This window comes from Pseudonaja textilis, chromosome Z (assembly GCF_049901715.1).
Source record: "Pseudonaja textilis isolate UNSWEBS1 chromosome Z, rPseTex1.2, whole genome shotgun sequence".
Classification (NCBI taxonomy): Eukaryota; Metazoa; Chordata; class Lepidosauria; order Squamata; family Elapidae; genus Pseudonaja; species Pseudonaja textilis.
Window position 1 is genome coordinate 128,757,612 of NC_142008.1, and position 27,762 is coordinate 128,785,373.

The 27,762-nt window shown below is 43.4% G+C and overlaps 2 protein-coding genes across 6 annotated transcripts in view; both read right to left on the reverse strand.

Moving 5' to 3' along the window:
- Positions 1 to 777: 777 nt before the first annotated feature.
- TMEM265 (transmembrane protein 265) lies at positions 778 to 4,952 on the reverse strand. The gene is made up of 2 exons (XM_026711989.2): positions 4,627 to 4,952; positions 778 to 1,492 (listed from the first exon to the last, which is right to left on the reverse strand). The coding sequence occupies exons 1-2, from the start codon at positions 4,813 to 4,815 to the stop codon at positions 1,331 to 1,333; spliced, it is 351 nt and encodes a 116-aa protein (XP_026567774.1). The 5' UTR covers positions 4,816 to 4,952; the 3' UTR covers positions 778 to 1,330.
- A 3,493-nt stretch (positions 4,953 to 8,445) lies between these two features.
- SRCAP (Snf2 related CREBBP activator protein) overlaps positions 8,446 to 27,762 on the reverse strand; it is a 38,578-nt gene continuing 19,261 nt past the window's right edge. For all 5 annotated transcript variants that reach the window (XM_026711920.2, XM_026711921.2, XM_087918258.1 and 2 more), the window contains 15 exons: positions 27,177 to 27,529; positions 26,331 to 26,879; positions 26,079 to 26,246; positions 24,182 to 24,412; positions 20,849 to 21,175; positions 19,574 to 19,815; positions 19,048 to 19,436; positions 18,412 to 18,614; positions 18,081 to 18,250; positions 16,680 to 16,876; positions 15,454 to 15,568; positions 15,083 to 15,211; positions 14,805 to 14,987; positions 13,811 to 13,894; positions 8,446 to 13,391 (listed from right to left, as the gene is read on the reverse strand). In XM_026711920.2, the coding sequence (XP_026567705.2) occupies positions 9,669 to 13,391; positions 13,811 to 13,894; positions 14,805 to 14,987; positions 15,083 to 15,211; positions 15,454 to 15,568; positions 16,680 to 16,876; positions 18,081 to 18,250; positions 18,412 to 18,614; positions 19,048 to 19,436; positions 19,574 to 19,815; positions 20,849 to 21,175; positions 24,182 to 24,412; positions 26,079 to 26,246; positions 26,331 to 26,879; positions 27,177 to 27,529 (7,063 nt within the window). In that variant the 3' untranslated portion in view covers positions 8,446 to 9,668. The remainder of the gene's footprint in view (positions 13,392 to 13,810; positions 13,895 to 14,804; positions 14,988 to 15,082; positions 15,212 to 15,453; positions 15,569 to 16,679; positions 16,877 to 18,080; positions 18,251 to 18,411; positions 18,615 to 19,047; positions 19,437 to 19,573; positions 19,816 to 20,848; positions 21,176 to 24,181; positions 24,413 to 26,078; positions 26,247 to 26,330; positions 26,880 to 27,176; positions 27,530 to 27,762) is intronic.

Consider the following 27,762-nt stretch of genomic DNA (forward strand, 5'->3'; position numbering starts at 1 on the left):
AAAGGGACTTTATAGATGGGGCAGCCTTTGAATCCAACTCCCCACCTACCCCAATAAATGCTTCAATTCCGCTTTGATCTTCAGGCTGCCTTCTGTACCCAACCATGTTATCTGCCTTTCCTGGGTTGGATGAGGAGAGCACATCTTTCTCCTGTTCTGGCCACTCTTTACAGAGGCATGATTGAGTGCATTTTAACAAACTACATCACAGTTTGGTTTGGTGGCAGCAGTGCCTCAGAGAGAAAGTCCATTCAGAGAGTGGTAAGGACAGCCGAGAAGATTATAGGAAGCTCTCTTCCCGCCATTCAGGATACTGCTTATAAGTGCTATGTGCTTAGAGCTCAAAGCATTGTCAGAGACACTCATACACACCCATTTCACGGTCTTTTTCTGTTGCTCCCCCTCTCGGAGGCGGTTTCAAAGTATTTCTAGCAAGACTACCAAATTCTGTAACAGCTTTGTTCCTATGCTATTCTGGTAAACTCACAAGATTTGTTTTTCTTGCCATGTATATGTATACATCCAAACTAGACAGTGTTAATTCTCTGTCATATAATACCTGTGGGTATACAGTATGTATAATTTTGTATTTATTTACTTATTTGTTTTGTCATGTTTATGTTTATTGGAGATGGTGAGCCTTTGAGAGCTATATGCAACCAAAATTTCATTTTAATGTACATTCAAAATGACAAAATTATTCTAAGTATAAGTTATCTGTGCCATCCACAAGAGAAAAAAAGAGATTGCTGAATAACGACATTGAAGATATAGAGCTTGCTGCCCCTCCCTCAAAGGCAAACTACTTTTGGTAGAAAGGGAGAGGGTGGTCTTTGTGCCCAAATGAAATGGTTTGCCCGGAAGCACACAATAATTCAAAACATCTGTATGCCAAATAAATTTGACTTCCTTTTTTCCACACTCAACCATTCTTTCAGGGGTTTTCTATAGTAGGTGTATTTTTTCCATCAGGAAAGAACATTTCATGAAACAAATAGAAATATTTCAATCAAGTGCGGGTGCTTCTGAAAATCCAAATCATATGGCAATCCTGGCTAGGAATGATGAGATGTGTACTCCCAACATCTAGAGTACTTCAAATGGATAAGGATGATAACAGATAGAACCAGCTAGGTGTCTTTCATTTGAGTAGAACAAATCCTTCTACATCATCTGCAGGAGAAAAAAATTGATGCCCACCATTTTTCCCATCCATGGAGCCAACTCAACAAAAAAATACTTCAGTGGTTGCTTGGCTTAATCCAACTGAAGAAACCACAATAGTAAACATGGACTTCGGAAGCCCAAAGTCATTAAATTATGTGGCTCATCATTCTACTTTAGCTATGAGGTAAGACATGAGGACTAGTAACATGGGGATCAGAATAAGAAGGGAAATCCAGACAATGATACTCAGGCAAGACATAAGCCGAGATTTCCGAGCCCAATGAAGTGCTGCATTCTGGCAATGGGCCTTTTGCTTCTCATTAGCCTAAAGGAGCAAAAAAAAAAAAAACTTTGTTATTTACTCTGGATGTAGACTAAAGACACCAGAAATCATTTTAAGGAAAAATTCTTCTTAGCCTGAATTTGTGACATCGTGTACATTACTTGCTGAAATGGGTTGATTAAAAGGCCCAATTCTGTAACTACTTAGATGAAACATGTAGGTTACACATTTTTAAGTCAAGTTTAATTTCGATTGGGTAATGTGTTCCAATGTTGAAAATTCAGAAAATTCAGCTTTACCCATTTTGGAGTAATTTATCAAGCTAGAGGCTAGACTAATGCAGGATTTCAATAGGGATGGGTGGGGGGGGGGGGTTAAATAGATCACCCAGGTGCAGGTTTAATGTGAGACAGATTACATATTTCATGCAAAAAAACAAACAAAAAATTAAAATTATTTTTAAAGAAAATAAGACTACAGGTCAAATGGAAATACAGAAACAGAATCATAGGGTTGGAAGCAGAGGTGGTATTCAGCAGGTTCTGACCAGTTCTGGAGAACCGGTAGCGGAAATTTTGAGTAGTTTGGAGAACCGGCTAATCCCACCTCTGACTGGAGATTTTACAGTATCCTTCCCCTGCCACGCCCACCAAGCCACACCCACAGAATTGGTAGAAAAAAATTGAATCCCACCATTGGTTGGAAGGGACCTTTGAGGAGCAGAAAGCAGGCCCAAAGCAGGAGACCTTATACCAGGTGTCAACTCATGAAACAATTTGCTTACACATTTTATAGTTGACAATAGAAAGAAGGTGGGGGGGAGTTTCAAACAGCAGGCAGTTGAAATTGAAAGTACATTCCATTCATATTTTCTTCAAAGAATGATTAGATGGCTGAAGCTTCTGCCAGGGGAAAAAAAATCTAATTGGAGAGCATAATTGATGACTCTTGGCTATAGATCTTTTTCGTTGGATGATAGGCCCAGATGGTTGGGGGGTGGGGAGCAGGATCAAGGGTGGCAGTGAATTATGTATCTCAGCTACGCCAAGGTTAGTGCTGGACTAATGGTAGCTTCAAATAAATCCTCTTTAGTTTTGGGAGTGTGGCTTGAGGCTCATGATTTAATTGGAGTAACTGCCGGGAACCTTGACACCAGGAGTGTCAAACAGTGGTGGGATTCAATTTTTTTTACTACCGGTTCTGTGGGCGTGGCTTGGTGAGCATGGTGAGGGGAAGGATACTGCAAAATCCCCATTCCCACCCCACCCCACTCACCTGCTTTCCAGCTCCATTCTCCTCTACAGGGCAGCAAAAGAAGACCCAGCCAATCAGCTGGGACTCGGGAGGCAGAGAATAGATGGGGGAGATGAGGCCACTCAGAGGTAGTATTCTGAACTACTCAAAATTTCTGCTCCAGAACTAGTCAGAACCTGCTGAATACCACTGCTGGTGCCACGTTCTATTTCATTGAGGGCCACATCAGGACTGTGTTTGACCTCGGAGAGCCATGGTGGGAGTGGCCATGATGGGTGTCACCAACTCGACGTCACTCATGTCAGGGGAACCTATGGTGGCCAAGTGCTAAGGCAGGACTTCCCTGAGACCCTCCTCAATCTCATTATAATCCTCCCTTTTCTTTTTTCTTCCTTCTTCCTTCTTGCTTCCCCTCTTTCCTTATTTTTCCTTCCTTGCTCTCTTCCCGTCTTTCCTCTTTCTCCTTTCCTATCCCTTCTTGCAAACCCAAATACAAAAGGGGAAACATTTCTCCTTTTGTTTTTAGTTTGTTTTGATAGTCTTCTGTCAGTGAAAACAGAGCCCATGGAGGGCCCATGCACCACCCCTGCACCCCATTGAGAGAGAGGGAGAGAGAGAGAGAGAGAGAGAGAGAGAGTGCCGTTGAAGGATATAATGGGAAACTGGGTTGGAAAGAAAATTGCTTTGAAGGAACTAGGCAAGAGCCACTTAGGCCAGATGGGTGGCATAGGAATTTAATAAAATAATTAAACTTCAAAGAGGAAGCAGCCAGACGAAATAACGTTTTGTCATGGGTTTCATTTGTGAATTGCTAAGAGCATGGTTGATTTTTGCTTTCCTCCTGCCCTGAAGGAATACTTTGGCCCTAGTCTTCTAGCCATAAAAAAGTGAAGCTGCGAAGCTCCATTGTCAATTCTTATGAAACGACAATGTGACTTGCCTTAAAAACATTCCTGAGGCTGCACATTTTCAGGGCAGGATCAGTGGTGGCCCAAATCTTTTACAAGGATTATAAACTTCGTTCTAATTTTATAGGAAATCTTGTCCCCTGCAATTAGTTCTATTTGTCCATTGATTAATCTTGGGTAAGCCTTTAAGCTACCTCAGGATAAAAACAAGTCTTAAAAATTCATTTGTTTCTTCTAGCGTTAGCGTTGTACAGCCCACTTCATGAGAGGCCTAAGGTACCTTCCTTAAGGGAATGAGGATTCATGCCTTTTAAAAACCTTACAGCCCATGGAACGCAACAGCTCTCCTCTGTTTTAGAATCTGACACTTTTGCAAAATATTGATTAGGATTTGCTACCTGAAGGTAGCATGGGAATTTTAATGAACATCAGGTCTAGGATAGTTATTTTCCGCATCTGCTTGAGGAATATATTCTCCCACCATTCAAACCCCACCCTATTATCTTCAGTTGTTGAGAATTCTATAAGTATAAGCCATACTAGGTATCTATTGAAAATCTCAGTTTTCGGCTTTGGGAAATGGAAAACAATTCATTCCCTTCTCCTTTGGATGTAATTAGGTCTACTAGATGAAGATATTAGCTGCGTGATCCACTTTAGCAAACCCTCAAAACAAAAAAGCCCCTTTTCTCTATGTGCCATACATCATAGGTGATTTTATGGCATGTGGGCTTTTCTCCTCTCTGGTAATGATGGCAACCAGGGCCAGAAGTGATGAGGGAAAGATTTTATTTGGCATTTAAATACTTCTTTTTTTGGATCAGTAGATATATTTGGGAAAAAAAGATCATATCATTATTCAATATTTTTATTAATATATTTTTCTTAATCCCCAGGAATTATTTTCCCAAAGAAAATTGAACTCAGTGTTGTTCTCTTTCTCAGGGAACACGGAACAAAGCCATTAATTCTATCACCAACTTTCCAGCTTTTTCATTATGGGAAATCACTCACCTTGACTGCATAAATCAGAGCCAGGACCCCAATGCACGAACAGCCACAGACGATGCTAGCTATGGCCAGGTTGCGCAATCTGTGCACATTCAAAGCGGGGGGCTTGCCAGGGTTGTCACCTTCCAAAGTGTCCGGTCCTGCCATACCTCTGCTCTCCGCTTCATTGAGGACCCCCATTTCTTCATCCATGACTAAAGGATACACCACCAAGTTGAAGAAAAAACAAAAGGCTAGAGAGAAGTTCCCTGAAGATGGGCTCCAGAACAAGTCCGAAAACTCGTAAGGTAAGACCTCTGGTCCCGTGATTGACCCAGATTGGATTCTGCAATATTATCCTGGGACACGTATATTCGCCTTTATTCGTAAAAAAGCTTGATTCTTTTGCTCTTTCAGTGATTCACATTAATTATCTGAGGCTTCAGGATACTATGGTAGCCCGAGGTTGTGAGTCTACTTACAGAGGCTGGAAGTGTGAATGTCTTCATTTCATTTGGGAGACCCGATTTCCAACTCTGTGTCTTGGTGTGGCATGGAGAAGAACCACATCATCTTGGCGTCAAGTCTTCTTTGAGCCAAGCTCTTGTGCCTTGAATTGATCCGGGCCAAATTGTTGTGAAGCCATTCGAGGCAGACCACCAGACAGGCAACTTTTTCACAAACAGAATGTATAAGATCAAGATTAAGAAAGCTTTTTGACTGGGTCTTTCACTCGGCTCTTGTGGCAAAGGTAGGGAAGAACAGAAAAAAACAAGAAAAGACTTACATCCAACAGAACTCGCACCTCTCTTGATGTTTACTGTTCTTCTGAACATTTTTCCTGGTTTTCTCTGGCTGCTATGTACTCACACGCCCACCAGTTTCGCCTATCTTGGGTTGGGTTCTCACTGCTTTCTCTATGAAGTCATGTTTGAATCATTCCGGTTGAGCTCGTGGCCTCTCCTCTCTTTCCTTTTTCCAGTCTGCTTTCTGGGCGCTGCTGCCTTGAGAGGTTCAACTGGAAATCTCTGCCAGGCTCTGCAAAAGAGCTGAGAAAGACTTCCAGGCTGCCTTCAACTAATAAAAATGGCTGGAGCCTGGCAGATTAGATAGGGAATATTCTGAGTTATACCTCCGAGGCAGGGTGGGACAATGAAGAGGAAATCAGGTGACTTAAGGAACAGCAGCTGGCTTACCTAGCCAAGTAAGCTTAGCAAGAGCAATAGGACTTATATAACACTTCATAGTGTTTTATGCCCCACTCTAAGCAGTTTACAGTCAGCGTATTGTCCTCCAACAATCTGGGTTCTCATTTTACCATCCTCAGAAAGATGGAAGGCTTGAGCAAGCGAGGATTGAACTCCTGGCAATGAGCTGCATTAGCCTGCAATACTAGATTCTAAGCACTGCACCTCCCTGTGGCTAGAATGCAATATTGCAGGCTGACTCTGCTGCACAGCCTGGAGTTCGATCCTGAAGGGGCTCAAGATTGATTGAGCCTTCCATCCTTCCAAATGGAAAGGTAAAATGAGGAACCAGATTGCTAGCCAGATGACAATACACCGGTACCAATATTGTAAACTGCCCAGAGCGTTATATGGGGCGGGTATATAAGTCAAAATGCTATTAATGGATGTTCCCTTTATTATTTCTCATCTTTCAGTATTTATCGATGGAGTGTTCGATTTGCTTCGTGAAGTACTTACCCTAATGCAGATATGCTCAAATTCAAGTTCAGGTTGAAGGAGAGAGAAGATACTTTTTTTTCCTGGCTCCTTGCTTCTTAGCCTGGGACTTCTTCATCGGATAGTGCCATGAACATATTCAATTCTGTTCTACAATCCCTTGTTAGACCCTTCTTTTCAGGCATGTAGCAAGGTCAATGAGGTGAAAGGGAAAACTAGATATAGCTTAGAAAGAGCTCTGTCAAGGATACTCAACTGCAGCCCTGAAGAACCACAGCAGGTTCTGTCAAGTAATGCCTGCAGACTGAGGAACAAGTTTGCCTACATTCCTAAGTTTGCAACAAAGCTGTGCGCAGAATAATTTATTGCTTCCTTTATAGCATATTACAAGCTTGGTTGTTGGGTGTTATTTGTTCCTGGGAGACTTGGTTGCTAATGCAAAGGAGTATTTTTTTCATTCCCATTCCTTCCAGTGTAAGCCAGCCTTTTCCAATGGGTTACCCTCATGTGGGCTAGAACTACCATCTCCTCCAATCAGTGTTTTCTTGATCGATACCTAAATATTTCCCATTTTGGACCTGCAGTATTCAAATAATGGATCACAACTTCCATGATCACCACCCTTGGTCCCGCTAGGATCACAGACTCACAAGGATGGAGGCAAGCTCCATCTCAGGTTAAGACTCACCAGAGTCCCCAAGAAACGACCATCCAGGCTGTTTAAAGACCTCAGTAGAGAAATCACTCTTCATGGCAGCTTGTTCCATTGGGTGACAGCTTGTGAGGTCAGGAAATTCTTCCCAATATCTACCTTGAGAGGACTTCACGTGATTTTAATTCAACTGGGTTTTTGACTTGTGGGACAAGAGAGGAAACCTGTTTTTTCTTTCTCCTACGGGCCAAACCTTGGGAGATCAAGCCTGCAATTCTCTCTCCATGGTTGTCTCTTCTGCAGGTGAGACATAGACTTCCTGCCTTGATAACCTTTTACCTAAAAGACCAAAGCCCTCAGCAGAAGGAAGTCAGCTATAGTGTAGGTGGCTAGTGTAATCAGCTGAGTGTAGATGGGCAGAATTTTTCTTTCAGTTTCCTGCCTCTCCACAAGAACTAATCCTGTGCAAGGAAAAATGTTTTATTTAAAAATAGTGTCTTCTTTGAGGAGAATGTTTCTAAATGAATTATGTGTACAAAAGATGTGAATGCACAATTACAATAGGCAGATCAGTTGGTCTTGAATCTGGCTCTTCTTGTCTCCCAGTGTTATTTATTTAGTACGTTTATATCCCATCACAATCTTTTATATAATCTTGATGACAGGTTATTATTGTACTAGTAAGTTTCAAGAAAAATCTTATGAAATGTATCTGAATATGGAATCAGATGAACATTCACCATCGTCCACTTCTATTCCCAGATGACACAGGTAGTCCTCAACGTAGGACCACAACTGAGCCGAAAATTTATGTTGCTATAAGAAATTTGTGAAGTGAGTTTTGCCCCATTTACGACTTTTCTTGTCACGTTAAATGAATCACTGCAGTTTTAAGTGAATGTGGCTTCCCCATTGGCTTTTTTTTGTCAGAAGGTCGCAAAAGGTGATCACATGACCCCGGGAAACTGCAACTCTCATCAATGTGAACCAGTTGCCACGCATCTGATTATAAATCATGGGACCACAGGGATGCTTGCAATTGTCATAAGAATGAATGGTCATAAGTCCCTTTTTTCAATGCTGTTGTAACTTTGAACGGTTACTAAATGAACTGCTGTAAATTGAAGATTACCTGTACTTTTAAGTTTGGCTATTTCCTAATAAACTCAGATATAATTTGCTACCATTCTTAGCATAACCTTTAATTTTAAACTGTAGGTATGCTAAAATAATGGGCTTGGCCACCAAAGCAAACTGCCTATTTTGCTTAAGCTATGGTTTGAAATGCAAATGTAGATTCTAGTTTGTCTAACTGAATAGCAAATGACTTCTTGTGCCAAGTCCAAGTAAATTTGCTCAATTTGAGCATGACAGCGTGTGGAGAAACGAACACCAGGACCCAGCTCCTTCATACAACCCAACCCACTGGGCCCAAACCGGCTGTTTTCTGAAGAGAAGGAGACACAGAAAATAAAACCTTTACGAAAATTCCACAAATCCATGTGGTATGTGTGTTTTTCCCCTTTTAACACTTTATTCATAGCATTATTCTGAAGAAAGATTACAACGGTTTTCTGTACAAGTTCTGAACATGCTTCAGTAGGAAAGACAGCTCCGTGGGAACACCTCCCGCTCCACTCCCACTGCAGCCCATCCCCAAATCCAGACAGAGGGCTGCCACCCTCTGAAACCCACTGCAGCGAGGGAAGGGAGGGAAAATTGCGCTCCCCTATACAAAATAACCTTTGCATAGTTTATGTTCAAAAGAACCTATTTTACAATGAGAGCTGTACACAGGAGTGGAAGGGGAGGAGTTGACCCAACTCACGAACCCACAAAAAAAGAAAAAAGGTCCTTGGAGCAGCGAGGCTGTGATCAACATCATTGAAAGAAAATATTTTTCTCCGGGTAGTGATGCAGAAAAGGAACACGTAATCTTACTGGGTTGTGTAGTGGGTCTCCTCTTCCTTGTCCTCCACGTGGGTTGGGAAATATCTGTCCCGCCTCTTCATGCCTCAATGTGGTGAACGGAATAAGCAGGGAGACAATCAAAAGGGATAGCCAGAAAAGGGGACCTAGCATTTGGTCACTGTCATTTAAAAACCAACCCAAAGCTGTTAAAAAAGTAAGAGCTAATCATGTTTATAAATCAGGAGAGCATCCTCTGCAGGACTAGGAGATGGGTGAGAGGGAAGAGGACAGGGGAACACCTGGGCCCAAAACGTGACACGTGCCTATCAAAAGCCTGGACTGGACTTCCCAAAGCGCTGGGGGGCATTTAAGGATAGCAGGTGCCCTGTAGTGTCATTCTAGGGGCAACAACTCTGAAGCTACCCCACCCGCCCCCCACCCCAAACTACTCTCTCTGCAGCTAGGAAGTAGCAGAATTCATTGCAAAGTGCTGGCCCTGCCACTACAACCTGTGGCGGGGCAACTGAGCTACCCAGCCCCAGTGAGTGACCTCAGCAGGAGTGCTCCTTGCCTGCTCCCAGAAAAAGCAGCTGGGAATGAAGAGCCACGCTCACCATCTTCCTCCTCCTCCTTTCAAGTAGTACTCCAACAGTCAAGACTGGAATGCAGGGACCTCCAGTAGCCGCCCCCACATTAATAGGAGGAATAAGAGCAAAGGGAGAGGAGGGACTAGATCTGCTTACTGTTATGTGCAGGAAAAGAGGTGGCAGTCGAGCCATCCCCGCAGAGAAAGACCGGTGGGACCTCTCGCGCTGTGGTCACGTCTTGGGCTTGCGGCCTCTGTTACTTTGCGAAGAGGTAACTGGGGCGGTGGAGGAAGGGGCTGTTGGGGAAGAGAGGGCTCCAGTGACCCCCGCAGCTGAAGAAGCAAAAGCAGAGCCCGTTTTCCTGGGGGGAATCGGAGAGGAGCCCGATTGGGCATTGTCGGCAGGCTTTGCTGCGCTACGGAGGATGCGGTCAGCCATCCCACTCTGGTGACCCTGGCCCCTTTTTTGACTGCGCCGCCTGGCTGAGTCATAACACTGGCGCTTTGGCTGCTGGACACACTTATAACTGTTGGATTCCGAGGACTTCAGGGAAGACTCCGACTCTCCACCCTCCTGTTCAGAGATGCCTTGGGAAGCAGGTGACTTACTGCTATTCCTCACCCGCTTGCCCTCCATGGAGCAGCGCCGTTTCCTTCGCTGGGTTTCCCGCTCCAGCGGTGGAACAAGGCAGCCAGGCCGCAGGCGAGTCGAGCGGGCAGGGGTGTCGTTGGAAGGCTGTTCCCAAGTACTACTCCCTGCTGATGAAGCCCTCTCAGTGCCTGTGTCCTTTGGAGAGGGCTGAACTAATGCCCCACTGCAAAATTCCGGCTTTTCTTCCCGCTTCAGCAGGGAGAGTCTGGTGAGCGGTCGGGTCTCCTCACCATCCGAAGAACTCTGGTTGGCGCTGGCCAACGATGGACCAAGGTCATCCTTTCTCCTATGCCTTTGGCGCTTGCGGCCAGGAGGAGCCCGGGTGTGCTTCTCCAAAGAAGTCTCCTGGTCAGAGTTGGAGGCAGGAGGTTGTGCCACCTCCACCCGAGGTGTAGATGGATTCTTTGGGGGACGACCCCTTTTCCGCTTAGGTTGAGAATTTGCTGCTGGGGAGCTGAGTGCACCTTTGGATAGTGAGCGTGACATGGGAGTCAGATAAGGCGAATCTTGCATCTCTGGTGACGTTTCTGTGGCAGAGACCCCTTGAGGAGAAGATGCCTGGGATTCACACACTTCAGTGGATGGTTTGGAAAGCACTTTAGGGAAAGCAGTCAACAATTCTTGTGCCTTCAAGGTGCATTTAGAATCTGACCCAGGTTGAGAATGCAGTGAAGTTTGATTCCATGCTTTAAGGGAGGTTTTTGAGACGGCCATTTTGGGATGTAAGTCTACTGGCTCATGAAGCTTCGAGGTGGCCTCTGTTCCAGAGACCACCTCAGGAGATTTCGGCAGCTTCCTTTGCACCTTTGTGGGGAGCTCTACAGTTTGAGGTTTTGTGGATGGGGAGAGCAGGGCTTCCAAAGCAGACGACTTGGGAGGCATGACGGGGGACTGCCGAGTTTTAGGGGGCCGCCCACGCCTTCGCTTTTCCACAGGATAGTCACCATTCTCACTGCTGTCTGCCTTGCTCTTGGGAGAGGAGCTCTCAGGGGCCTTCTGCTCTAGGGACTGAGTCTGTGGCTGGCCCTCAGACGTTTTCTTCACGGGTGCTTTTCTTTGGGAGCTGATCTCCACAGCTGGCTCGGGGAAGGGCTGGAGCAACCCTGGATTTTGCTGATCTGGTGACTTGTTCTTGGGGGGACGTCCTCGTTTACGTTTGACAGGCTCAGAGGACGTATTACCTAGCAGCTCCCCTTTTGAACCATCGTCCTTTTCTTTGGCTGCTGCCCGGCTCTCCAGTTCGATTCTTCGCCGGGCAGGCAAATCACGCAGCAGAGGCAAGGCTTTAGTAGAAGGCGGAATTTCTGGCCCTGACAGGCTTTGTGCCAGGCTGCTGCCCAGATTCATCAAAGCGCTGGGGCCCGAATCCAGCTTGCACATGCGATTGCGGCGTCGACGAATGAGCTCTTTCTCTTCCACCACGGTGACCAGGCGCCCGGGCAACTTGCGTAAGACTTTGGCGGCAGGGCCATCTGGTGTTTGACAGCTTTGCTGGATTTGCACATCAGCACTAGTTCGGCGACGGGGAGGTTTATTCGATGAAAGGCTGTCATCTAAAGACAAATTTCCTGGAAGCGATGAACTCTCCTGCAAAGAAGCAGAGCCAGGGCAGACTGCTGAAGGCCTAACCTCCTGGGGCCCTTCCCCGTGATTGTTTTTTCCTACTGCTCCTTGATTCTCAGCTGTTGTTTCACCCAGACTATTGACTTTGCTGTCAGCTGTCTCTGATTTTGGTGATGTATCCCCCAATGGCAGGATTTCAAGCTGGGGCTCAGTTAGCAAACTTGAAAGAGGAGAAGGGAGGTCTCCACTTCTCAGATATTCCTTCAAGCCATTTTGTTCCTTGATACAGGTCAAAGTTTCCAGTTGGAGGAGAGAGCTAGTAGCTGGAGAGTGATCCAAGGAGGGAAACACAGGGGTGTCCACCTTGGGGACTTTGCTATCCAACACAAAAGATGCTGCACTGTCTGCGGCTTCCCAAGTGGCATCTTTTGTGCTTTTAGAAGAAAGAGGCTCGGTTACTACCTTAGCAATGTCATCAGGAGGTGCTGTGGTCTCTCGAGTAGAGATCAGCCTGGTTGCCTCATCCACAGAATTGACGGATTCTCCTTCTGCAGCACTGCAGCTGGAGCTCACATCTGCTCCTTCCGTTGGCTTCTGCACACTCATCTTTTGCTCAATCACAGGTAAATTTATTTCACCCGTAACCTCAGGTTTCTTCTCAGAAATTAGTTCTGCAGGGTCAAGGGACACTAGAGTTGTTGCTTTCATTTTACTACCTGGGACATTCAGCTTCCCGGGATCAGGTAATGCCTGTGTATCCAATAATTTTCCAGTGACCAGACTGTCTTGTTCTTGGAATGCCGGAACTTCCTTATTTGCAGCAGACTCAGCAGGGTGGAAATCCAGGGTTGGTGGACTGAGCTGAGAAATTTCTGTTTCTATTTTCTGCTCTTCTACATCCGCTTTAAACTTAAATTCCTCTTTATCAAGTCCTTGCAGGTGAAATTCGGGAGCCTTTACCTCTGCCCTTGACACCTCAGGCTTAGATGAGCTACATGTAAGTTTATCCAGCCCAGGTTTTTCAGGCTTCTGTAGGTCTGGCCTCGGCCCTTTATCCAAGTTGGTATCTGATGCCTGTGGGGCACTTCCTGGTAATCTTTCATCAACAAGCAAGGTATCAGCCTTTGATGTGGAACCTCTTAGAATTCTGTCCCCACCAGCTCCAGGATCTGATTTCTGTGGAGTAGCTTGTAGCAGCTTATCCCCAGCAGATGGGGTGTCTGTTCTATGGAGATTAGTTCTCAAAACCCTGTCACCGGGAGCTTCATTTCTGTGGGGGGGAATTTTCTGCATCTTCTCCCCACTAGCTGGGCCTTTATTCCATAGCTCTTCCCGACGGGTCAACGTTCTTCGAGTATTCAGGACAATCTGAGCCCGCTTTTCTTCCTGCACCATCACTCTACGTACCGAAGCACTTCTGGTGTGCAGCGCTACTTGGGGTAGGTTGTCATCTTCCACAACTGTCACTATTTGGGAATGCCGGACAATGGGCAGCCTCATCTGAGAGGATTCCACATCTCCACTATCCCCATCCTTTGGTGGAAGACGGGTACTACGGAGCCGTTCACTCATGCGGGTGCCAGTCCTTTCTGAGTGTGTCCGGCTAGAAAATTTGGCCTTCTTGCTTTTCTTGCTGGAGCCTTCTTCAAGGAGGTAACTCTCATCTTCATCCTCTGGCAGTTTAAAGACCACCTCATCCTTAGCCTGGTCAATATCTTTGCGTGCAGCTTCCACCTGTTCCTGGAACCACAGAGAAATCGAGTAAGGAGGAATCACCACTAGCTTAGCAAGTATTTTAGCCCTGTGAACTACTCAAAGGTATCAGGAAAAATAAGACTACAACATAACCTTTTTCTTTCTTCTCAATAGAACCAAATGCTAAACATCCTCATCATATTTCAAACTGCAGAAAGTCCTTAATATACACGATGCGCTGATTGTCCTCTCCATGAAAGGTTGAGAGACTAGAAAAATGGGCCTCTCAACAGCCTGGAAGATGGTTGCTTTGCGGCTATTTTAAAGAAGTTGAATCAGACTGAGGAGCTGACCAACATTTAAAGTAAGACTTAGCCGGTTTAAAAAAAAAAGATCTCTGATTTCCATTTTTCTGACCAGGTATTTTCTAAAAGAATTTCACCAACAAGGGAGTGGAAATTTACCTCTGCTTGCTTCAATTCCTCCCGACTGATGTCCTCCAGGGATGCCTCCAAAAAGTTCATGGCGTAACGTTCAATAGGAGTGAGCTAGAAAATGGGAGGAAAACAATTCAGAAGGGATCTTTGAAAAGAACAGATCACATATTTTAAAATTATTTTGGACATGGGGTTGGAATGCAGGCAATGCTTGTAAGATGTTTTCCTATTTGTGTTGAATTTTGAATGTTTGTGCCAACCTTGAAGCTGATCTGGGCGAAGCCACCTTGGAGCTTCAACGCAGTCACACTGGAGCAAGGAATAGGGAGTGGGGATTAGAGATAGCTGGGCATGTGTAGTCAAAATAAAATACTTTCTCTTGGGAACCAAGGACGTTCTCACACTTGGTTGGTGGAAGGAGAAGTGATGTCACCAGATCAGCAGATGTTGCATTGGTTGGGTCATGTGACTGAACATTTGGGTTTGAGGGGACAACTTTTATTTTTAATTAGGGGAAAAACCAAGGGGCCCTTCAGAGATGGTTTTCACCAGGTATGTGCCAATATATTTCCAATAAAGCTTTGTGGAATCCACCCGCCTTGGAGTTTTTGCTTGCAATGGATCTATTACTTGGAACCTTGACAGTTTGTTTACATTTTATTCCTACTGCCAATTACGGAGTCACTGTTATGCTGCTGTTTGGCTGAACTCCTTTAGTTATGGTTGGCCTCCCAGAGTCATGATGAGATGGGCAGCCATATACACGTAAACAAACGAGCTAAAGAAAAAAAAACCCTCTGCCTGAATCTAAAGCAGAGGTGTCTGGCCTTGGCGACTGTTAAGACCTGTGGATATGCTGGCTGGAGAATTTTTAAAGTCCACAAATCCTGAAGTTGTCATAATTGGACACTCCTTATCTAAGGGAAACAGTGTTTCTATATGACTGTAGCAGATCTATGTCATGGAACAAAGAGGCAACCTTCCACTTCCATCTCAGGTTAAAAGGAAGGATTTTATGTACCTGTTCTACAAGTGAAGCAATTTCTTGCTCTGCTTTAGAAAATGCTTCTTCTTCCTCTTTGCTGGACCGGTCTTCTGCATCCAAAGGAATGTTCTCATTGAATTCTGCCAGCTCAGCCACTTGCTCTGCTTTGGCCTGAGTAGCTGCCCGGATGTCTTCAGGGTCCTCGGCCTTGCACAATGCCTGTGAGGGAAGACATTTCCAGACAGAAATTACAACAGTCCTGGTCCAAGGGGAGCATCTCCCTAATGTTCAGCATAATGAACAAAATAACCTACTTGTTCCAGGATCTGTGTCTGCTTGGTGGCCATGGGATCCTCTTCCTCCTCCTGCACTGGAACTGGGGCCTCTCCTTCTTTTTTAGTGGGTTCATCTAGTGGCATGTCAAACAGGTCACGGATCGTTTGCTAAGGGAAGAGAAATTCACTTACAAATTATCCTTACAATAGGAACCGCTGTCCTACATATCTAGTGATTATTTTGTTGCCTTTTTTGTAGCAGACTAACATAACTAAGGATGTCTCAGAATAACAGGACACAATTAAGAAGCTTCTTTATGATAAAAACTGTGGGTCCAATACACCATTACACTGAGCACATCACAATTTAGTACCAAGGTCCAGGATCAATTGCAGATGTTTATGGTTACCTGCTTGAAGTAGGCTGTAGTGAAGTTGCCCCCCTCAATAGCCATATCTCCTAGCATCCTTTTCTGATTAGCTTTCTTCAGAATATTTTCCTCCACTGTCCTTTCACTGATCAACCTAAAGAAAGCACCAGAGAGTTAATCTGTAAGTTCCTGCTAGCAATTGTGTCTACATCAGGAAAAACCTATGAAACTTATGAATAAGGCTTTTTTTTAAAAAAATACTTGGTGCTATAATACACTTATTAACCATCACTCTAAATCATTTTCTGCAGCTACCAGAGCTGGTCCTGAAAAATGGGAGTGTAGATGTTATAACGACACTGTAGGAGATGACCAGGCTGAACTCAAGGAACGAGTTAAACGCATCATAAATCGCAAGTTATTAGCGCAGCAAGAGATCTAAGTCCAGCCCACCTTGAATGCCTCTCTTATCTCCCGCTCATTTCCCTTAGCTGGCAAATGGTCATTCTTGTAGAGTTTAAGCTTGCAATATAGCTTTATACAAATAGTCCTTGACTTACGACAACTGAGCTCAAACTTTCTATTGCTAAGTGAAACATTTGTTAAGTGAATTTTGCCCCATTTTATGGCCTTTCTTGCCATACTCATTAAGTTCATGCCATCACTGCAGTTAAGTTAGTAACACAGTTGTTAAGTGAATCTAGTTTCCCCACTGACTTTGCTTGTCAGAAGGTTGCAGAAGCTGGTACATGACCCCAAGGCACTGCAAATATAATTATGAGTCAGTTGCCAAGCATCTGAATTTTGATCATGTGGCTACAGCAATGCTGCAACAGTTTCAAGTGTGAAAAATGGTCACAGGTCGCTTTTTTCAGGGCCATTGTAACTTCGGTCACTAAATGAACTGCTGTAAGTCAAGGACTATCTGTACTCATTTGAACTGCCTGAATCGTCTGGTTTCCTTGCCACTTGACTGATATATAACCAATAAGATCCCATGCTCTGTACCTCTTCTCCAATCTCATTTGCCAAGTGTGCAGACTGAAACCCTGGAGAGTAACTGCCAGTCAGCGTAAATATGGCTAAATTAGACTAAACGATGAAATAACGGAAAATACTTGTAGCTTAGGGTTTAGATTTTGGCTGTGGATCGTTCTTCAAGCTTGTTTCAATTTAGTTTCTGAACGTTTCGTTACCAGACTAGGTAACATCATCATCATCATGACCAATGTTTTGTTATACATGGAGTAGAAAGCTTAGTTAACCTGTAGATGTGAACATCCCGTGTCTGCCCAATACGGTGGCAGCGATCTTGGGCCTGGGCATCCATGGTGGGGTTCCAGTCGCTGTCATAGAACACTACAGTGTCAGCACCGGTCAGGTTCACTCCCACCCCACCGCTGCGCGTTGACAAGATGAAACAGAAGATGCGCTTGTCTGCATTGAAACGCTCCATCAGTGCCTGCCAAAACCAAAGAAAGAAAGAAAATCCTGGACTAGAATTCTGCTTTTATCCCCTAGCTTCAGGAGGGGAAGGCAGGTTTATCATCATTTATGAATTACATGATTAAAAGCAGTTGATACAATTATCTTAATTTGACAACCTAAAAAATATTTTTTCTTCCAGAACTACAGATGGTCCTCGACTTACAACAGTCTGCTTAGCGACCGTTCAAAATAACAGTGCTAAAATATGAGATTATGACCGTTTTTCAGCTACCTTTGTAGCATCCCCATGATCATGTGGTCAAGATTCAGACACTTGGCAACTGGCTCTTATTTATGACCATTGCGGTGTCCTGGGGTCATGCAATCCCGTTCTGTGACCTTCTGACAAGCAAAATGAATGGGGAAGCCAGATTCACTTAACAACAGGGTTATAAACTGCAGTGATTCACTTAACAACTGAGACAAGAAAGGTCATAAAATGGGGCAAAACTCATTAACAAATGTCTCACTTAACAGAAATTTTGGGCTCAATTGTGGTTGTAAGTCGAGGACTACCTGTACATTGCATGTTAAAAAATACCCCTTCCATTACAGGATGTAGTCTCCATAATTTGCAATAGTTTCCTTCTGCAAGCCCGTCCCACCAGTCTTGGACTGTCCCAGTTATTCCCTTATCTATGCAGCATACCTGCACCAAAGAAAAAGCCAGGTAGTTAAAAAAATGTGAATGAAAGCTTTTTTTTTTTCCTCTTCAAATAATTCACACTGATTTCTCATGACTGCCTATCTATCTAACACAGAGGACAGCTCCTGGTCCCTTCAATTAAACATTACATTGTTAGATCCCAGAGTGATTCATTCTGTACTGCAGTGTCTGCTCTATGAATCTGCCTCACTCTAAAGATTAGAAGGGTCTTGATCCTTCGAGCCTCTCACTATTCCCCCAGAGGTGTTTGGGCCATGAAGTTATTAAACAAGCTTTGCTGGTTAATGGTACTCACTGTGAATTGGACTCCGTTTATGGCTTTTGTTTTTGTGTTACACTGCTTATTCTTAATCTTTGCATGCAAGTTAGAAACACTTCTGTGAGACGGGTGGCCTTACAGGTTGTTTAAATAAATAAATGAGGTAGGAAGAAAGCAGAACGAATCACTTCTGGAAGATTGGCAGGGATTTGCTTAGCATTTCAGGAAGGGCACAAGCTCTTTATCACTTACCTGCCGTTGCTCTACCCGAGTGCTACCATCCAATCGCAGGTAGATGTGCCCGTGATAATTGAGGAATTGTTCCAATACATCTAACATGCGGGTCATCTGGGTGAAAATCAGGACCCGGTGGGCTCCAGCCTTGAGCTGCCGTAGTAGAATATCCAAAGTCTGCAATTTGCCTGAAGACAAACAAAAAGATCAGAGAGAGAGAATACTTGGACAATGGGCAAGTATATATCCACCAACCTAGAAATAATTTTCTTTAACCTTATAAGCAGGCCGACATGTGGCTCTTCTTTCTGACAGATGTCAAGTGGACCCTAAACACTTCACCACCTACCGCAATCGTACTGGATGAGGCGAAGGTCTGGGAACTGGGTCCTCATGTTGCAAATGATACGATGCAGACAACTTGCATGGGGCGACAGCTCTTGGCGCAAGGTCTCCTTGAAGACCGACTGCTGGAGCAAGAGTGTTGGGGGAGGATGAGAGGTGTGCATGGTGATAGCCGGAGCCTCCACAGGAGGCATAACGAAAATGAACCTGCAAAGATGAACAGACAGTAAAGGAGATGCAAGAACACATAGTCAATATCCAGTTTGGTGTAGTGGTTAAATTGCTGGCCTAGAAAGTAAGAGCCCAGGAGTTCTAGTCCCATTTTAGACATGAAAGCTGGCTGGGTGATTTTGGGTCAGTCCCTTTCTCTCAGCCCAACTCACTTCAGAGTTGCTGTTGTAGGGAAAGCAGGAAGGAGGAGACTCTAGGTATGTCTGCCACCTTGAGTTACTTATAAAATAATCAATGTGGATTAAAACTCTATTTAATAAATACATAAACACCTCAAGAAAATAAAGAGGGAGATTTGACTAAAACTGGAACTTACAAGAATATTTAAAAAACCTTAAGGATTTCTTCATGCTTCTCCCCTTTAGCACCACCATTTCAAAACAGCCAAATGTCTGCAGGAAAATGTTACCTCTCTATAATGTCTGTCAGCTCCTCAATCCGTTGCTGGGGCGTCAGGACTGCTTGGGCCAAGGTTTCTGACCGCTGCCAATAGGCCTCAAGATGCTGAGCTCCCCTTTGGACTTGTGCTGCATAGCAATGGGCGTGTCCAGATCCCCTCGAGCCCTTTGGTTCCACTTTCTGGGTTACCATGGCTTGTTCTTCACTCGCCTCCTCCACCACCACCTCCTCCTCCTCCTCCTCATCCTGTGGAGGCAGTGGGGCAGGAGGAAAGAGGGTGCAAAAGCGGAGCACTTCAGTACCGTAAATGGGCGCAAGGTTGCAATGCTGTTCATTGAGACGGAAAAGCCGGTCGAGACGTTCCTCCTTCTGCTTCTTCCTCTTCTCTTCAAGTGCTTCCTGGAGGCCAGAACAAGCAGACAGAATTTTATTCAACTTCTTACCACCTCCCTGCTGCAACCTGTCAACTATTCTGTTCCTCCAGCCCTTCCCTACCCCCGCCACCAAAAGCCACATCCCTGAGCCAAGGAACTCACCAGAAAGAAAGGGGAGCGGGGTGGGGGAGGAGGTTGCCGTCTCGGCCTTGGGGCCAGGATGGAAAGGGGTGGTGGTGGTGTAGGTGTAGTAGAACGCAGAGTTAACATCTCCGGTTCCTCCTTGGGCATGGGGCTTGAGGCAATTTGGGACACCATTGTAGGAGAAGTGTTGGCAGAAACAGTAACAGTGGCAGCTGGGCTGATAGCAAATGAAGCAACTGTGGGAGGCGGGGAAGGAGGAACTGTGAAGGAAACAGAAGAGCAATCATGAGGATTGCCGACAAATCTACAAACTCTTTCATGTTTTCTAAAGTATGGCAACGTGTCACTTGGCTCCCTCTTTGGATTGGAGCTATTGCACATGTTAAATGTTGTTTAGAGGACTTCTTGGCATTTGTAGGTGCTTATATTCTTTGGAAATGTTTTGAAAATATGACCACAAAACTGAATAAAACACACCTCTATGACTTCAGAATATGCTGTATCATAGCTGGACAGTTACCAGTTCTCCATCAACTGCAAAATGTTCTAAAGAATGCATGTTTTTGCTATGTTTGATCTATCATTTTACCACTGTTTAGAGAGCTATGAGGAAATCTGAATCTAGGCAGGACTGTCAGCATTTGGAAAATATATATATTGGTGTAACTGCTGTAATTCAAAACAGGTAGAATTTAGCAATAATTATTCTGGATACTGAGAATGCTTTTGATATGATTTCCTGGAAGTTTTTGAAACACACACCCTACAGTTGGATTCCCTACAGTGTATAGCATATGGTGATTTGAATAAGAGTTTAAATTAATTAATTTGGGGTATTTTCAGAGGGTAATATTATGTTATGTCATCAAGGATGCCCTCTTTCATTATTTCTTTTCAATTTAACTTTAGAACTGTTATTTGTGCTATTAGAAATTCTGAAACCAGTAGTCACATTAGGAGAGGTAAACGTGAACATTTTTGCTAAATGCCAATGCTTCATAGATCAGCCAAAATGTTCCATTTCTCACCATATTTCACTTGCATCTTCTCCAATATTCTAATTTAATCCGGTTAATTTTTTTATTATTACATGAACTACTACCAGCCATTTATCTACATAAAATTAGAAGAATATATCTACAGTTAGTCTTTTTTAAACAGATAAACATGTTCCTTGATTTTTATTTTCTATATAACATTATTTTTAAAAAATTGAAGCTGGCACCGGGATCCAAGTCCCAAATTTTCTTAAGCTACGCACAATCCCACCCGGTGATTTTAAGACATGCTTACCCAGCTGTTGCTCCAGGTTGGGGTTTGAGGTTTGTATCATTCGCAGCATGGGTCTCACCAGGGTCTGGAGAGGAGCTGGTGCAGGTGGTCTCACTGGTCCCAGTGGCTGGTTGGGTAGCCTAACTGATGAGGATGGGTTCATAGGAAGTGGGGCTCGCTGGGCCAAGAGAGCTGTTGGAAGGCCAGGTAAAGTACTGGCAGTGGTTGGCGTCACAGGACGCATGGGCGGATGCTGTGGCCCAGATGATGGAGACACTAAACCATCTCGAGGAGCCTGTCGTACGACAATCTTTACTACACCAGAACTGTTCACTGCTGAGGATGGCACTGTGAGAAACAGGGACAGAGAAGACAGGCTGGGTTGTGGCTCGATTGTGAAGCACAATTATTTCTGGTTATTACTGTTTACTACAGGTAATCCTCGATTTTCAGCAGTTCATTTAGTGACTGTTCAAAGTCACGACAGTGAAAAAAAGTGGCTGACAACAGTGCAGCATCCCCATGGTCACGTGATCAAAATTCAGGTGCTTGGCAATTGACTCACATTTATGACGGTCACAGTGTCCCAGCATCACGTGATTACCTTTTGCGATTTTCTGACAAGCAAAGTCAACGGAGAAGCCAGATTCACTTAACAACCATGCTTCTAATTTAACAACTGCAGTGATTCAGTTAACAAACATGGCAAGAAAAGTCGTGAAATAGGTCAAAACTCACTTAATTTCTCACTTAGCAACACAAATTATGGGCTCACTTGTGGCCGTAAGTTGAGGACTACCTGTATTTTATTTGTTGGAACAGGGAGAAAACTGAAACATAAAGAAGGTATAGAAAGAAGATTGCCAAAAGACAATTGGGGATGTAAATCAAGACGTAGCAAGCCTCAAACAGAGTCACCAGAAAGGAAAGATGATGGAGAGCAACCAGCTGCAGGAAGGGGCTTCATGTCCCCAAACCCATTTCCTAAATGACTTTTCCCTCACAAGCCAGAAGGAAAAATCTAGGGTGGGACTTCCGGTTTGCAAGGCTTTGGCAGCAGAAGGGATTTGAAATTCCGTGTGATCCCTGCTGCGCTCGCTGCTGAGGTGCCCCCGATCGGGGTGGATTTGGGGGATATAGCTGCCCCGTAGAGGCAGCTGAAGACAGGGGGGATCCGGACAGGATTTTAGGGGTGTTGCAGACTCTCTCCCCAGCCAGCAAAACCCCCTTTTCCCAAGGCGGTGGAGCGGTGGTCAGCAATGGCCGCCACAAAGAAGTCTGCAGCTGGATAAGAAAGTGCAGGAGGAAGAAAGTGAAAGTTTTTTCTTTGGCTGAGCCAGGACAGAGAGGAGCTCTTAAAACCTGGAATTTGCCTTTCTATTGCTACATTGTTCCCAGAAAGACTGTGTAAGTGGCAAAAGAAAGTGAAAGGGAAAGTTATTTCTTTTCACTCTCCTTCCCTACGGAAGTAGCTGATGGAAATCTGGAAAACCTGCTTGGGAAAAGAAGGTAAATAAACCTAAAAATTAAAGCCAAGGGGATAAAAGATTTTGGAACATTGGACTTAAAAATTAAAAGTTTATTGCTATAAGTGGGAAGGAAGAGGTAAAAAAAATTATCCTAAGACTTTATTGAAGACTGCTTGAAGTTTATAAGATTAGAAATTAATGACAATAAGGCTTCTAAAAAATTATTTTGAAACGGTCTAATTGAATTTCACCCCAGGAGGAAGTGGAAAAAAAGAAGAAGAAGAAGAAGAAAGTGTTAATGGAACAGTCTGCTTTGTTTTGGATTACTTTGTGACTTTGGGGGAACTATTTCTTGAAAGACTAGAAACATTTGGGTTGCTCTTTTAAATAATAATAATAATAAAAAAAAAATGGCGTTATCTGTGCAAGGATTACAAATGGAATTTCAAAAGCTACAACAAGATAAACAAGAAGCCAAGGATTCTCTTGGATCTATCTTTCGTTTTTTGGAAATGGCGATTTCTACTTACCAAGAAATACAAGAACAAGAGGATTGGGATGAAGAAGGAGAAGCCATCTTTAATGGACAATACATTCAAGAGGAAGTATTTAATGGACAAAAAATCATAGTTGAAAAGAATAAGGGGGGAAAGAAAATGCAGAATTCAGAACCTAAAAAAGCAACCAAGAAAGGGGAAAATAAGATGAAAAATCGATACAATGCCAGAAAGCAACAGAAAAGAGAAACACTACAGAGAAGGAAAATCAAAAAAGTGGAATTTGAGAGATGGGGGGGCGGTAAAAAGATTAGAATTGATAAGAGAAGCCATAAAGGTTTAAAACAAGATATTAAAAAAAAGTTTTTTTTCAGAGACAAAGGGTAAATTATAATTTAATATATGATTCTGCAAAAGTATATAAGATGGTATTGTAGATATTAGTACTTGAAATTGAGTTAGAAAATTGAAATATTATGAGTTAATAATGTATTAAAGGGAATATGCAAAATGTTTAAAAGTAAGAGTTTATTTCTTTATGGAATATTGTTTTGATTATACTATAAATTCAATCCCTTTTTTATTGTTGTTTCACTATTTCAAAATGTAGTACTTTGTGCTAAGCAGAATCAGTATGGAAAGTATGTATTATTTCAAGTGTCAAATTTAGGGGAAAGATAAAAAGTTGTCATACTTCAACCAGTGATTACAGGAGAAATATTGTATTACAAAGAAAAGATAAATAGATAATGGAAGAGAACAGACAAAAGATACAAGTATAATTACTTAAAATGAGATGAAATAAATATAATAGAATTATGAGAGTGAATAGAGGAGAGAAAATATATAGAAAATACAGAATGTTAATTAAGATATGAAACAGTATATTGAGAGTATGAATTTGATTTATGTCTGCATAAAAAGAGGTAACCCAGGGTAAGCCGTTTTCCAAAAGAAGTTTAGGTATTTGTGTTTTGTATGTCTACATTTGAATTAATAAAATTTTAGAAGAATGTAAGAAGAATGTCGGAAGAGAATAATGAAATTGTAACTAAGACAGATGGATATAAAAAATGTATACAATCTAAAGTAAAAGAAATATAATTTGAATAAATGGAAGGAAAGGGAGTAAATAAAGAGAAGTTGGGATAAGATATGAAGTTGAACAGATAAGGTAAATATATATATTAAATTGTGTTCATATGGAAATGTGATAATTTGGAATTATTCTGTCTTTAAATAAGATGTCTTATTGGTTTTTTCAGAAAAAAATCTCTTATGTTATTATATCCTATGCTTTGTTTGTCTGTATATTGTTTTGTAAAATTAATAAAATTTGTTTAAAAAAGAAAAAAAAAGAAAAACCTAGGGTGCAGAGATGTACTGACCTTGAGTAACAGCAATAGGGACGCTGATTGTTGCTGTGGAAGCAACAGGTGGAACAGTTGTGCTGGTAGCTGGGACCGGCAGGATGGTGGGAGGCTGCTGGCCAGGAACTGTCTGCACACCAACTGGGTTCTGCCCTGCCTGCTGGGCCATAGCCTGGATCAAAGCCACTTGAGCTGGCTGGCTGATTATGTGGTGCTGCCCCCCAGCAGACACCAAGTGAACCACATTCCCTGGAGAGAAAGAAGGGAAGGAGAATTCTTGAACATTCTGTTGTCTTTTCTGTCTGCAATGCCTAGTAACATTTTAAATACATTTGTAAGCCCTCTTCGAGAGATCCCACTAAGAAACAGTGGTCCTCTTGAGTCAAGCAAAGCTCTAGTTTTGTTCTATCCCTCTGGTCACCGGATGACTCACAAAGAGACACCAGGAGCTTAGAGGGAGTGCTCCAACAACAACAACAAAAAAAGCTACCTACCCCTTCATTTCTCTTTCATATTATCTCCGTAACAGCCTGCCCCTATTATTTTCCATTAACAGGAGGCATTTAATATTGTAAGCATTTTATCTTGTGCGTGAATCTATTAATTCAGATACCATTCTCTTCCATAAACGTCATTAAATAATAGGAAGAAAATACAGGTAATCTTCAACTTATAACCACAATTGAGTCTAAAATTTATATTGCAAAGTGAGAAATTTGTTAAGTGAGTTTTGCCTCATTTTACGACTTTATTTTGCCACATTTGCTAAGCGAACCACTGCAGTTGTTAAATCAGAAACAACTGATTTGTTAAGTGGTGGTTAAGTGAACCTGGCTTCCCCATTGACTTTGCTTGTCAGAAGGTCACATGATGCCAGGACACTGCAACCATCATAAATATGACTACCAGTTGCCAAGCATTTGAATTTTGATCATGTGACTATGGGGATGTTGCAACAGTTATAAGTGTGAAAAATGGTCAATTTTTAGTGCCGTTGTAACTTCAGGCACTAAATGAACTGTTGTAAGTAGAGGACTACCTGTATTCCTGTGTAGAGCAATTCATTTTAAATGGCAAGGGCAAGGTTTAATGCTGTCTCTTTTATAAAACACACATCATGCAAGACTGTTTCATATGCTGAAAAGATCCTAACCCAAGAATGGCTAAATGGTACATGATAACCCGATAGCCTGTTGCTAATTTTGAACAAAACAAGCCTTCCGATTTCAGGGGACAACAAATAATCCCCCTCCCCCAGCTAAAATTCTGGTGTGTATGGCAAAGGTATTAAAGCACAATTAAATCCCTGAACTGAGTGCTCAGAAGTTGCCCAAACCACTATTCTGTATTAGGGCTCAGGTTGCTGGATTTCCATTTAATAAAACATTATTAAGCTAAACAATATGCTTGGTTTAAAAAGAAAATTGGAAATTTTATTGGAAAGATAGTAATAACACTATTCCTCATCTTAATAATGTTTAGCTTAATATGAATAGTATTACTATCATCCTTCTCATATTTCCTATTACCTATTTCCCTAGCTTATGATTGTAATTTTGTTGTTTGTAACCTATGATTTACGTTGTTTTTATTCAGTATCCCATGAGTTAGGTTGATTGCATATTTAGTATCCTATGACTATAACTCAGAGTTGTATGTTATAATTTATGATGACTGTATTGTATGGTTATGATCATTATTATGATCATTTATGTACACTGAGAACTGATGCACCAGAGACAAATTCCTTCTGTCTCCAATCACACTTGACCAAGGATTCTACTCCCATTCCTTATTATTCTATTCTACTCTGGCCTGCTCTGCTCTATCATAAGAAAAGGTTACCCAAATCTGCCTGATTCAAGACAGAGGACAAGGGAGTCATTGGGGTTGTTCAGGACTGGGGTTTACCTACTTGGCAGCTGTCGGGCTGGCTGAGGCATTGTGACCTGGCGAACTTGAGTACCCGTCAAGGTAAGCTTGTTGCCTTGGATCTGGAATGTTAGGGGTTTGCTGCCCGGGGCACCTTGGAGAGGCCGATTAGCCAAGGAGGCAAGTTGCCCAATGCTGACTACTTCACCTGCTGCAGTGGGGGGGAAAAAATGAGGGTTAGATTTTCAAACCATCATGGTGGCTGCCTGTGTTTTACTAGCTCCTTAATACTTACAAGGCAATCGTGCTTGCATATCTGGGGACAGCAAAAGCCTTTGCTGCACACCTCCAGCCGCTGTTGCAAAGTTGTATCCAGGCAAGGTAGGTACAGCAGAATGGATGTTCATGGGCTTCACTATGCCCCCAATGGAGCTGGTGGGTTGTTGAGTGGTAGCACTTGCGGGTCCTGGGCCCAAAGTGCTGGTCGGTGGAGGTTGCTGCCCCCCTACAGGGAACACCCCCAGAGGATTAATGGGGGATATGCTAAGTGTATTAATTGACTGGGTATTGGTGGGTGGTTGTTGAGCCATAGGACTAATGCCCAGGGTGCTGATGGGGGGCTGCTGTTGGACAGAAGTGATACTCAAAGTATTAATGGGTGGTTGCTGTCGCACTGGGGTGGCACTCAAGCTGCTAACTGGGGGCTGCTGCCCCATTGGAACTGGGACTGGTGCAGCCTTAAGAGAAGAGACAGTGCTTGTGGTAAGAGGAACAGGAGATGGTGAGAGGAGAGGCCGGGGAGTATTTGGGATCAGCTGAGCTGCAGTCATTGCCATGGGAAGCACTGTGGGGGGGAAAAAAAACAAGAGAACAAGGTTAGAGACCTACAACTGTATCCTTTTAGAATATTAAGATACTACCTTAAGCAACCCCAATACCAAAATATTTTCGCAATCAAGAGCTATTTTCTGTTTAAAAGTCAAACAAGAAATCTACCATTCTACTTCAAAATGAGCTCGAGAGGCGCAGATACATTTCACACAAACAATTTTAAAAGTTCTTGCATGAACGTAAGAAGCAGCAGAGCTCAACCTCCCACTCCACCCCCTTTCCTCATTTCCCCTAAAATTCCGAACCTCACCCTGAGGAACAGAGGCCTGGCTCTGCAGCAGAGCAGCAGCTGGGTTGTTCTGGCTCAAAGTAGGCACTAGAGTTGGGGTCTGTGGTCTGGCAGGAGGAGGCACTGGCATCGACATGGTCACAGGTGAAGGAGGCATCGGGACTGGCACAGGGAGAGACACTGAGGCAGGGAGCGTGGTGGACTGCAAAGGCCCTGGCAATACAGGGCCTGGGTGTGGGACAGGAGCCAGTGCTGTCGGTGTCGGTGGTTCCGGAAGCACAGGAGTTATCGGTCTCTGTAGAGGGGTGGTGGGTCGAGGGCTGTTCACCAGAACCACCGTTCTGTTTTCTGGCTTGGGCATTGGTTGTAACATCCTGAAAGAGATGACACAGAGCAATGGATGTTTCTTTTCTGCTATGCAATTAAAAAAGAAATCTTGGCTAAGAACTGTTTGATGGAGAGTTTCAGAGATGGAGAGATATAATAGTCCCCACCAGACAGTTCTCAGCCAAGATTATTGCATAATATTTATTCCAGCCAAAGTAATACTCAGAATTCAAAGTCAGAATAATGAATGCAGAGCACCTTAACTAACAGCACATATTCT